At 39.4% G+C, this 13,402-nt stretch overlaps 1 protein-coding gene across 1 annotated transcript in view; it reads left to right on the top strand.

The window, feature by feature from the left end:
- mlxip (MLX interacting protein) overlaps nt 1-12,977 on the top strand; it is a 58,570-nt gene extending 45,593 nt beyond the window's left edge. Inside the window, 8 exon segments of the mRNA NM_001097213.1 lie at nt 3,732-3,853; nt 5,883-6,063; nt 7,422-7,534; nt 8,423-8,524; nt 9,536-9,663; nt 10,279-10,402; nt 11,478-11,607; nt 12,552-12,977. Coding sequence (NP_001090682.1) covers nt 3,732-3,853; nt 5,883-6,063; nt 7,422-7,534; nt 8,423-8,524; nt 9,536-9,663; nt 10,279-10,402; nt 11,478-11,607; nt 12,552-12,673 — 1,022 coding nt within the window. The 3' untranslated portion in view covers nt 12,674-12,977.
- The last annotated feature ends 425 nt before the right edge of the window (nt 12,978-13,402 follow it).

Here is a 13,402-nt window from a genome sequence, read left to right as displayed (position 1 = left end):
ATGGCACACAGGCAACATAGGGCATGCACAGTATGGCACACACAGGTAGGGTAGGGAAGGCAGAGTATGGCAGGCTTTTGCTGTACTACTACCATTAATATGGGTATGGTCATGTGATGACATGGGTGTGGTTTCAAGTGAGTGTGGTTTAAAAGGGGGAGTGGTCAAAACTGTCTTCCATTATCAGCCCTCGGTACCACTGAAGTTGGACAGCACTGTCTTAACTCATCTGAAACTTCACTTCTGGTGTTTGTACTTGTGTTGTTAAACAAATGTCATAGGGGGTGATTTTGGATTTGCATAGTGAGAACAAATTACAGAAGGCACTGCCTGAAATCACCCTGTGTATAATTGTCTTAAATAGGCACAAAGGGTTCTGTCTTTTGTTTTGGAAGCAAATGTTTTATATCATTGCCTTTTTTGTTCTTACATGGGGCAATATGTTTCCTGATCTACACTCATGGCTATTGCTAAGGCTAATGTCACCAAAGGCCCATGTGTGTAGTGTAGGATCTGCCCATGACTGTACGCAAATTCTCATGTGTCTGTGTGCTGGAAGAAGATAACATCTTACCTGGCATTAGCCATAAAGCCCATCAAGAAAGTTTTTACAGACGTTGCATAAATTTGATGACCATTTCACCAGGACAACATCGCCCCTCTCCCTCCCAGTGGCATCCTGTTTGTACTAGGCATCTAGAAAAAGTAACCTCCTATGTACATACAAACACAGGCTTCCATACTGCACCAATACAGTCATTTAGCAACTAATCAGATATTTTCTTTCATTTTCTAAATGGTGGTTAACCTAATTCCTGGTTCATGGGGATTTCACTTTGTAAATGAGACCAACAGATTTTAAATAGAGATCTCCCAGTCACTATAATGTCTGCTTTAGGCAGCATGTTTCCTATGTATCTCTATGGGAAACACTGACAGGCAGATAGGGGCATTTAGGTACTTCTATTTTCCAGTATAGTGGTCAAGATGCGCCATGTGCTATAGACCTTATGGAAAAAAAATAATAACACTAACCAGGAACAAGTGTGGATAAAACAAATTGCGAATCTGGACAAATCCCAGCCTTTAAAATCACATGACTTTAGACCATGTGACAGTGGAAAGTGTCAACTCTCTTGTGCTGTGCACTTGTTCTTTCCCCACTGGTATTTTGCTAATTTGGCTATGCTGCAAATTTGGATTTGGTTGACTATTTGCCTTCAGAGGGTCTGGTACGATTGGGTGCATCCTTAAAGGTTAACCCACTGATAGTAAGCCTAAACTTTTATGTAACTGAAACCATTTAGGACAGTACATTAAAGGAACAGTAACAGCAAAAAATGAAAGTGTTTTAAAGTAATTAAAATATAATGTACTGTTGCCCTGCACTGGAAAAACCGGGGCGTTTGCTTCAGAAATACTACTACAGTTTATATAAATACCCTGCTGTGTAGCCATGGGGGCAGCCATTCAAGCTGGGGAAAAAAGCAGAAACATACATAGCAGATAAACCCCCATTATATTTTAGAGAGCTTGTCTGTTATCTGTTATGTAACCTGTGCATTTTCTCCTTTGAATAGCTGCCCCCGTGGCTACACAGCAGCTTTGTTTAGTGCAGGGCAACAGTGCATTACATCGTGATTACTTTTAGGCACTTTCATTTTTTGGTGTTGCTGCTCCTTTAAGTCCTTCATATATAGGCATATTGTGGTCTTCTCCTTTTATATTGTAAGCTCTTTTGGGCAGGGCCCACTTTACCTTTTCTCATTGGCTGTTTTTGTATGTAATCTTGTATGTTTAAGGTATACACCCATTTGTTGTACGGCACTGCAAAATATGTTGGCACTTTATATATACGTGATAACAATAATGGTGGTCAGATTGAAGTTTAAATGCTGATTACAGCATGTCCGCAATATTCTGACCCCCCTGGATTAAGGCAATTGCCATTAACAACATACCCTGTGTGCCATTGCTCTTACACTGTGCCTGATAGTATGTTCTGTTTATGCAAATCCATTAATATGCAATTAGCTTGTGTTTCGCCCAAACTTGGGGATTCTATAGCAAGGGAATTATTCCATATAAATATAGTGCATAAAAAAATATTGCCCCCTCCCCTCCCCCCCCCATCGCTCACTGTAGTAAGTCATTGTTGAATAATTTTGTCCCACTTAAGTAGCATTCTCTAAACACATTGTTATTAGGGCTACTATTGTCATAGGATCAAAATACACCTATGAAACAAATATTTATTTGGAAGATGCAGATTGTGGTGTTTCTCAATAAATATTTAGAACTTGGGGAATAGGGGAAACGACAGTTAGAGTTAGCTTTAGGCTAATTTCCCAGGGGGAGTTTTAGTCGCTTCAATTTTTTAAAAGTGGGTTCCAGCAACAAGTCACTCATGTTTTCCCACAAGCAATTAGTATGGACCAATTCTATTTCCCACTAATCCAGGTGTCGTATTCCCTGCCCACAATTACAAATGACACTCAGTGCAATGGGGAAATCGCAACGACTTCCCGCTCAGTGGGTTTTACTTTCAGTGATTCCAATAGATTTTAATGACAATACTTTCTTTATAAAATCGCTTGAAAAATGGTCTCCTAGCGATCCGGAGTGATAAGTGATTTGAAGTAGTATTGTCGGTTTATGTACTGGTGATTTATATTCTTCTCTATGAAGAGACAAAATGAGCGACTTGTCGCTGGAACTCATTTTTTTTTTAAAAATCACAGCGACTAATCTCTCCATGGGACATTAGCCTTAGGGTAAGGCTAGCAGATACAGGTTCAGACAGGGGTGTGCAAGGCCCACCAGCTAAATTCCAGCAATTCAAAACCGAATAATTGAAGTTGTGGCATCTTTTTAAGAAGGCGTGGTGCTTTTTTTTATTTTGAATTTTTTTTGGGGTGGGGTTATTTAGCTGAAATTTGAATATGCATATTAGGGTTTGGATTCAGGTCAGTTAATTTATGGAATTGGTGCCTCTCTAGGAAGCAATCCCCTGCAAGTAACAGGGCTTTAAAAAGTGTTTAAAGTGTCTAATGTGCCATAACCAATTGGGTTATCTGTACTTAAAACTCTGACATAAGTTTTTTTTTTTCATGCTAAAAACTTGTCAGAAGCAACCCTTCCTGCCAAACCACCCTTTGTTGCTGCAGGTACATTAAAGTCCTTTAAAGGAGAACTAAGTCCTAAAAACAAGGGATGCACCAAATCCAGGATTCTATTTGGGATTTGGCCTTTCAGCAGGATTTGGGTCCAGCTAATCCACATTAGACTTCCGTATTCGGAAAATTGTTGACAAAGGATTCAGGGTTCAGCCAGATCAAAAAATGGTGAATTTGGTGCATCCCTACTAAAAACAACTATAGGTTGAAATGTTATTTTTTAAGCATTAGTTCTCCATTTAAGTAGTTGAATAAGTGCCACCTGCTGCCGTGGATTGACATGAAAGGGAACTTTAGGCAGCATGATGGTACCTGGTGGTAAAAATTGAAATGTTTGCAAAGGAAATTTCAAGTTCAAGAAAATATAACAATAAATTGGCCTTTAGCGGTCTATTGTATGCTGACATCTTTCTTGCAGCAAGGTCATATGGAAGTGTGTGCTTATTTTGAGAAACCTCATCACTGTCGGGGCCAGCGTTTGTGCATGGGAATCATATACAATATTGAAAGCATATTATATTTTTCTCTTTAAACTGAATTAAATGTCTTCTTTAGCTCCCTTCCCAGGACAAGCTCAAGCTGTGATAATGTCACCTGCACCCCTTAAGGCCGATACTGTGCTGGCTCCAAGGATTACTCAACCCAACGTCGTTATTGCTCCTGCTGCAATCGCTGCTGTAAGATACTTTCCTGTTCTATATGCCTAGCAATCTATACATATCATGAAGATGTTTTCCAGGAAGGGCCAATTCAGTTATTACTGCCAAATCTGAAGAGTCCTGTTTTAATACATTTGGTAAGGTAGAACAAAAAATCAGTATTGCAGATTTATGAAAAAATGGCTGAAAATGAGTATTTGTGGAGGGATAGAACTGAAGTGAGAGAGTTACTACAGAGAGTAAAGCAGAAAGCCACTGCTTCAAGATCAAGACTCATGGGGGGGAATTCACAAAAGTGTCAGTAAGTACAAAGTTTGTAAAGTGTATGTCATCAAATTGTAAAAATGTCGCAAGCCGACAAATAATGCTGCCAAATTTTAAAAAGTGACATATGCATGATTAATAATGATTGGAACTATGTAGTTTGTGTGCACAAAAATGTTCTCTGTACAGACTTAAACCAAATGAACCTATCGACATTCTCCTTGACATGGTGGAGACATGTTAGCATAAAAAATATCTGTAAAAATGTTCTGCATGGGCAGATTTTATGTGATTTCAGGTTCCTTAAGGCCAACTCGGCAGCTTATCTGCCCGTGTATGGGGCCCTCCGACAGGCCTCTCCGACAGATCACATTAGCACAATATCTCACACCCAAGGTGGGCATATTGGGGGAAAGATTTGCTTGTTTGACGACCGGCAAATCTTATTTTGTATGGCCACCTTAATTCTCAAAATGGTTGTACATACGACACAAAAATAGCCATGCTACTTTTTTAAAGTAGAGGTGGCAAAATGACAGAAAATTGGTCTGTGAATAAGTCGGTGCAAATAAAACATTTTTATGACATTTTCCCTTGGCAATATTTTTGTGAATTTCCCCCACTGTGTTTTTATATGAGCATTTTAGTAAAGCATGCTTTTATTGTACTGCTGATTTGTGAGGATATTTGTGCATACAACTAAAACAATATACCCAGCTTACAAAGTATGCGCAAATAATATCAGATTGGAAAAACCTAACCACTGCTTGCCCTAGGACATCATAAGATCAAACCTGTAGGGCTGAACATGTGCATTAGGCAACCATTTGAAAATAAAGTCCCCCCAACCTTTCCTGCTTCATTTCTGGGCACCCTCGGCCCTTCTATTTCCTTTTCCAGCCACCTCTTTCTGTATTAGCAGCTAGTGGTGGAGTTATATGTGACATATAAACAACTGCTAAACACTGGGCATTCTATGACTGCAAGCGAAGAACAGCAGACACAGTAGTGAGCTGGGAAAGCTGTATGTGAACTGAGGGCCAGAGCTCTTAATGTATTTGCTTAAAAAGGTTTTTAGATGGATAGAAAACTTTGTTATAGCTGCTACTGTAGTTTATGTAGAGTGACCTTCTTATATTTTGCAGCTAAGCATTTTGAGATGGCTTCATTAATTTTGTAGACTCGGGCTTATCAGTTAAGAACCCTATGCTTAGTACATTGTTTCCATGGTCATGTCAGTGTACACTTTAGAAACGCTCAAGATAACGATGGTGCTTAAAAGTCCGTGAACCCTTTTGAAATTTCAATATTTCTGCATAAATATATTTTTCATGCAAGTCCTAAATGTAAATAATGCAAAGTAACATACTTGTTTGTGGCAAAAGTATGTGAACCTCTAGGATTCTCTGTTCATATGAAGTTGAAATTAATCGGGCGTTTGAATCAAAGGGATAATAATGAGTTGTGAGTGTGGGAGGCCCTACCTAGCTGGCTACAGCAAAAGTACAGCATATATGATGTCCCCATGAAAAATGATGTATTGATGCTAACTTTAGCAGAGTTAGATTTGCACTTTAGTAAATATGTCCAACTGTGCTTGGTTTATACTTTTTAAATCTACGATATTTATTTCTCTGCCGGCAATAGAATCACCCAAATCCACATCTTTTCATCAAGTTATTTAGGGAACATCAAACTATAGGAAGGGTAATAGGTAATGTTGCTTGCCTTGCATAGTTGCACAACAAACTTCTTCATACCAGCCTTTCTCCCTTACCTATAGACCCCAGCAGTTCCAGAGTTCCATGGCAGTATCCTTGTTGGTCCAGCTCAGCAAACTCAGGGCAGCCAGATATCCCAGCCTATGGTGCCTCGCATTTTCCCCAGTCCATCTTCGGAGTGTTTGGTTAAGAGAGAGAAAACACCATCACAGAGCTGCAGCACAGCCCCTTCTCCTTCATCCTGTAAGTAACATATGTTTAGATACAGTATAAGCATACATTTAGTCTGCCATTAGCATAAACTCACTAACCTGACATGCAGATATTATATTTGAACATGCCGATTTGGATTTGGCTTGGTGTTTGGTCAAATCTTTGGTGGAGAATTCAGCATTCAGCTAAATCCAAAAATCCAGAAACTATACCCCTTAACATAAAACAGCCCTATGTATAACCCTGCTTCAACAAAATAAAACATTTTCATATAAATATACTTTTAAACAGACTTTTCTAGTAGTATGTGCTGTTGGAAACAGTTTTTTGCGATTAACCTTGGAACCAAACCTATATTCAGAGTCGGACTGGCCCACCAGGGCACCAGGAAAACTCCCGGTGGGCCCAGGTGTCAGTGGGCCCTCCTGCCCCTGAGCATTTGGCCTGTTTCATGGTCATTCCCTATTTCTGAATGGGAAGAAAGGAGAAATAGATGGAAAAATAGATGCTAGCATGTAAATTAAAGAGACTGGGAGAATAAAGAGGTTGGGTGAGGAATGGAGGAAAAATAGTTTGGAAAGCGGGCCTAGGGTCTAAGGTTTTCTGGTGGGCCCCTGGGTTCCCAGTCCGACATATTTATATTTATCTATACAGTTTATTTCTTTCTGTGGGGTTACTTAGCTAATCAGGGCTCCCAGGCCCTTCTAAAAGGATAAGGGATGTGATCCTCAAAAACATGAGCAGAGTGAGGGTACATCTGTCATGCTACAGGGCTGATTATTAATAAATGTTGATGCAGAGAGCAATATAAATCTGACTAACTACTAATCAAAATTGTATCAGCATTTTTTACATTTACATATATATATATATATATATATATATATATATATATATATATATATATATATATATATATATATATATATATATATATATGTAAATGTAAAAAATGCTGATGCACACCAGGAAAATTTTATCAAAAAAGAGATACTTAGTTTATTTAGATCGACGTTTCGGTCCTCACCCGGGACCTTTATCAAGATCCTGGGTGAGGACCGAAACGTCGATCTAAATAAACTAAGTATCTTTTTTTTTGATAAAATTTTCCTGGTGTGCATCAGCATTTTTTACATATTTACATTGTTTATCTGATTTGCACCCAGGTTGTTATCCCTATAAGTGTGTGCCTCAGCCTTTTTCTATATATATATATATATATATATATATATATATATATATATATATATATATATATATATATATATATATATATATATATATATACAGTATACTGTATATAATGTATAATACTGTTTATGAGGTTATGCCCTAGCTTGTGGTGTATCAGGGCCCTTTTTCATTGTTCTGTTTTTTTTTCTTTTTAGGCCGAGACTATCACAATTCAAGGCAGGGATCCCCATGTGCATCTGAACATAGCCTCAGCCCCCCACAAAGCTCAGGAAAAGCCTCAAGCGACTCTCAAATTGTTACAATAAAGGTATGATCTGGGCTGTATAGTAAGTGAATAACTGACATTTTTTGTGTGTTAATAGTGTGTCTGTTCTAAGCTATTTTCCTATGCATATTGCTTTGCTTTGCCAAGATAAACATATCATGCCATTAGAACAAATCTGTAATGGCACAGGAACAGTCATGTGTCTCTTTTATTTATCTCTGTAATAGAGGAAAGGAAACATATCTTTTTCCAGTTCTGAAGATACTGGTCCTTTAAATATAAGACTGTTCCAAAGACCAAGAAAAGCCTCTTATCTATAATATGGAGGGAGGCAAAAATTTGGAAATAGTCTTTTCAATTCTGTTCAGTTTGTATACTCTTATATAGTTGATAGGTTCCAACTTACCCTAGCAACTAGGCAGAGGTCAGAGCAACCAGCTAGAAGCTGAATAGGGGAGGTGCAGATAAGAATGATTGGTGCAATTAATAACAATAGATATCATTTGTTAGGATAAGTTTGGTTGCTGGAATAAGTTACTTTAGCAGCCAGATATAATTTTAAATTTCAGACTGGCGAACATAGTAAAATTGTTAATTTTGACAAAACCTATAAAAACAAATGTAAACAAAAATTCTGGCTGCTGGGAGGCAGAATAGGAAGGCAAAATGCTCAGAAAGCACAAAATGAGGACTAATTGCAAATTGTTGCCACTTACATTGGAGTGAATGTTAATTTTAAGGGTAGCTACTCTGCTGACAACAATATAGTTATTATGGTAATATATCATCAAATGCAGGGGACTCATCTTGTGGTGCAAACAAAGGATGGCTAAACATAATATTGTATATACTTATGTATTATAACTAGTACAGTAGAGCAATAGTACAATAGTGTAATAACCATTTACTCTGCATTTGCTTCCTTTACAGAATCAAAGATTAAAGCATATTTCTGCAGAACAGAAGCGAAGGTTTAATATAAAGACTGCATTCAGCACACTGAACAATATTGTATCATCCAACACAAAACCGGTAATTAGTAAAACCTGCCATCTTGTATTCTGTTTGTGTATCATGGTGTGAATTCTTACGAGCTGGGAAAAGCTGTACATCTAGTTTCTGTTTCAAATCTATTATCCACTAACCCAACGGTTCTCAACCTGTGGGTCAGGACACAGACACAAGAAATCTTTTTTCAGAGAAGTCAGTGCAGCATTTCTGTGAGTGCTTATGGCTGTATTTACATAGACCTTTCTGATAAAGCTTACTTAGTTTTTACCTTTCTTTCTCCTTTAAACACACAAATACCTTTGCATTGCAAGGCTACAGTGACAAGAACACTTGTCTATACTTCTATAGCCAATATTCAGTATCTCACACTGGGAGGCTAAAGGCATTGCTAATGTGGTCATTTATTTTTAAAAATGAAGAGAGGACCCTGTAATTTTAAAGAGCCACCAGTACAAAATGGCTTTAATTGGAACTGAGTACTGGCACACTGGGCCTGGATTCTTGGCCTGCAGATAAACACAGCGCCTATGCTCTGAACTGTCTTTCCATGTGCTTGCCCCCTGGAGCCACTGTGTGCAAAATCTGCTCTGTGAGCCTATAACATAGCTACATACCTTAAGCCTTAGGTTACGGCCACGTGGGGCTGATTCTCAGCCCTTATGCTCTATACAGCCTTTCCATGTACCTGCAGCCACTGCATTGGCCTGGGTGCAGTCATGGTTTGGATTTCCGTGCCCAAATATATACTCTTTTTGGCACCAAAATTCACTCCTTGTGCTTGCACCTAGGCTGATGCAGTGGCTCCGGGTGCAGGAACATGGAAAGGCTGTTTGGGGGTACATCCAAAAACTGATCAGAATCAGTCCCATGTGGCTTCCCCTAAAATAAAAAAGTTAGTTCTCCTCAATATAGGTAAAAGCAATACAGATTAACATTTTAGCAGGCTAGTTTGTTACACAGTCTGTTTAAAATATAAACTATATGATATGTTTCTGCTGATTTTCTTGCTTGCCTTTGCGTTTCTATATTCAGATCAGTCATGCAATCACACTACAGAAGACAGTAGACTATATTGCCAAACTGCAGCAAGAAAGGGCCCAGATTCTGGAGGAAACAAGGCGACTCAGGGAAGAGGTGGAAGAGCTGAATCTTGCTATCAGGTGATTGCTTACAAAGTCTGTCCTTATACAGTGTTGCAGCATTTAGTGGATAGACTTGTCAGAAGAGTAGAGGCTGCTATAGAAACAAAGGGTAGGGCCACACGAAGTGGATCATACACTTTCCTCTGTTAAATACAACAATACCAAAACTTGCTCTAAGCCACCCAGCACATCAAGCCTAATTTACTTATGACTACGTGTTGAAAGACACGAAACGCGTCAGGACAATTGTGATTAAAGTTATTTCTTAAACCACCTTCACCCATGTCTGTAGGGCGTACCCATCGAGAAATTGTTCTAGCATACACTTTCCTCTGCCACCTTTTGTAAAGGACCCCCTGTCATCTGCATCTTCCTGTAACTTTATTGACAAGCACAGTGTTGTCCTGTATAGAGCTACATGGAGTGAATATTGGCGCAAAAATGTATGATTTCGCGTTTCCTCCAATATCTGCTCTGGCCAAAGGGAGGGTCAGTGTCACATTAACACCCATGGTTTCAGATTGAGATTTTGGTAGTATTGAATGACTTTGGATAATATAGTGTGTATATTTATAATGTACGTGTGAACTATATACTAACAACACTATATGATGGAGTCTCTTTCCTTTCCAGCTCTTGTCAGCAGCTGCTCCCAGCGACTGGGGTGCCAATAACACCGCAGAGTTCACTGCACATGAGAGATTTTTTCGACAAATATGTAAAGAGCAGAACCCTTCAGAATTGGAAGTTTTGGATTGTATCCTTTGGCTGGTGTGCATTTTGTCAGCTGCAGGTTGTCATAATATAATCTTTTGTTTTTCCATTGCGATAGAGTATATGTTAGAATTATTATGCCTGCAGTTTTACAACGGAAAGACAGTGCAGGACACTCTAGTAATGTAAATAATTTTCCCAGTTACCTTAGTGTATGCTTGTCAAACTTTTTTTTTTTTGTTTTAAGCCCTCTTGGAGGCAATGTTCCCTCTAATGGGGGCCTTTTAGCTTACATGTGGAGCACTGGGGACAGAAAACTTCAGCGCGTCCCGTCCCCAGCCATAGGCCCAGGCCTTTGTGGCCTCGCCACAAATCCGGGCCTGGACCAGAGCACACTGTTTTAAAAAATGCCCACTTAAGTTTAAAATGTGTGCACAAAATAATTTTTTTTGCACAAATAGCTGAGAATGAATTAGAGGGAAACCCATGTTCAACATGCCCTGTAACTAAATAGATACAATATACATTTTTAAAGAAAGTTTCCTTAGCAGTAAGTGAGGGTGATGATGGTATAAAGGGCGATAACTCAATTTGGCTTCTCCAAAATCTGCCCACTTAAAGTGATACTGTATTGATGTGTCCTGGAGACAGCTTTCAGCACTTCATGTAGCTCTGCATTATAATTAGCATAACTTTCCTTCATATTGCTAACAATTCTTACAGTGCAAACAGTAAAGATCTGAATATACTTTTTTTATTTGTGTTATTTTGGTCAGGCTTGCTCGTGTATGAATGTGGTTCGACGGATAAGCTGAATTTGTGACTAGTTAAAAATCTAATGCATACTACTCTGTAAATATGTAAGAGAGAGAGATGAAATATTGGATTTCTTCCTGACATTGGCTGCATCTGCAAACATCATGAAGGTTCAAGGAGACAGGATAGGGATGTCATAGGAAGAATAAACACGTTAAGCTGGAATATTTTGAAGGATTTATTTAAGTTGGCCTTTAAATTTGCCTTTTTTAACATTTTCAGTGTGCATGCATAGATACAAACATATACACTGCATGTTCATGTACTGTGTGCTTTTCCCTTAACTTGATTTGGTAATACAGTTCAGCATAATCATTAAACCATTGTTTGAGTCCTTCAACGACATGGTGTCCACAGCGAGCTTAGAGGAGATGTGCAGCTCTACCAAGGAGTGGCTGGATATGCACTGTTCTCTCCGTGCTTTGAGGCCCAGTAAGTAACCTATACTTGCTCTAGATCCAACGGTCCCCCCTATGTACCCTCATATATCAGAACATACCCTCGAGCTGCAGTATTCTAGAGAATATTTCCTGGGCCTTCAGAAAGGTACAGATTAACTATGATTGCTGTACAATAATTGTTACAAACACACTTGTTAAAGCCGCACACCTGTCGCTGCTATACTCACTGCAATAGTGGTGCAAGCCTTCCGCAGGACTGGCAGGTCCTTATCCTCAATCGAACTGTTTCTGTAACGGAGCCACACAGGGTGATCAAGGTGGTCATAATAAATGGGGTAAGCTCCCCGACTGCATATGTTTGTGTGTGCGGCTCCGTTACATAAACAGTACAATAATTGTTAGACATTTGCATTTAATTCAGGTATGCCGTGTGTGCACTGCTCCATCTGCTGTTCAGCTATATGTCTTGCCCAATGGCGTAACTTATTTGCACTGGGCCCCCCTGCATAAAAATCTATTAAGAGGGCCTGGTGCGACCAGTCCTTCTTCTCTCAGCCCTGACCTTGGCACACCTCCCAGCCCTGACCTTGGCACACCTCCCAGCCCTGACCTTGGCACACCTCCCAGCCCTGACCTTGGCACACCTCCCAGCCCTGACCTTTGCACACCTCCCAGCCCTGACCATGCCACTATATTTAAGATAGGAGAGGGGCCAGGGAGGGAGAAGTAAGGTACAGCAGACCCTGCCGTCTGGGCCCCCACCCCGTGAGGTGCTTGGACATACCTGATTTACATGGTTTTATTTATTTTTTTATTTTCAAATGGGGTCCCCAGATTTCTAAACTTGCATTGGGACTCCTCTTCCATAATCCTAGCTTCACAAATTATTTATTTATTTTTATTAAAATACTGTGTGGTACCATGAATTCAGTGCAGTAAACATAATGGCAAACTGCATTTCTCTTCCTTTTGTAGTGGTGTTGCATACACTTCGTCAGCTGAGTACAACTACATCAATCCTGACAGATCCAATGAGGCTGCCTGAGCAAGCCAAGCAGGCTGTTAGCAAGGACAGTAAAGGTGGAGGAGAGACATAAGTAATGAACATGCTGCAGAGGGATTCTCATGTGTGTTGGAGAAGGGCTTGTGTTGTTCCACTGCTCCAGGAATGCCACCTCTAACACTCCACCCTTGTCGGATACAAGTGGCATGTCCAGCCTTCAGACAAGTTCATGGCTTTCAGGGAATTCTCAATTCTTCTGGAGCTGCAAAGCGTCACCTTTGTGAAAGGCAGAAAGAAAAACCCAGATATTTTCAGCACAAATAACCTCGATATATATAAGCTTGATCTAATTCTAAATTACAGAAATAAAATAAAGGGAATTACATTTCTATGAAAAAGTCAGGATTTTCTTCTGCTCTCAGTAACCTTTACATTTGTCACTTTGATTTTTTTTCATTGTTTTTGCAGGCTCCTGAGGCAGTGAAGGAGTTAAGATATCTGGGCAAGTGTTCTACTGAATAAGAACAGTGTCCCAGCTCAACCTTCCACCTGCTGATAAAAGCTGTGTTATTTACTCAGGTCTCTGCAGTTTTGTTTCTGCTTAACCCCTCTCATGTCAGGGAAGGAGAAAGAGACTAATATCCACATGTAGTTATTCTATTAAAGTAATGCAATCTCTCCTGCTGGATCTAGGATGGGGGAGGAAGGCAGCTAAAGGGAATGTTCTATAATATTCCGAATTTGGATGATATTTTTTTTTTTTAGCTGAACTATATTTAAGATGCTTTGTACATTACAGTTTCTGATAATGAAGCCTGCAGTG

The sequence above is a fragment of the Xenopus tropicalis genome, chromosome 1, assembly GCF_000004195.4.
Source record: "Xenopus tropicalis strain Nigerian chromosome 1, UCB_Xtro_10.0, whole genome shotgun sequence".
Lineage (NCBI taxonomy): Eukaryota > Metazoa > Chordata > Amphibia > Anura > Pipidae > Xenopus > Xenopus tropicalis.
Note: the sequence above shows the minus strand (reverse complement) of the source record. Positions and strands in the feature narration are given on the sequence as shown.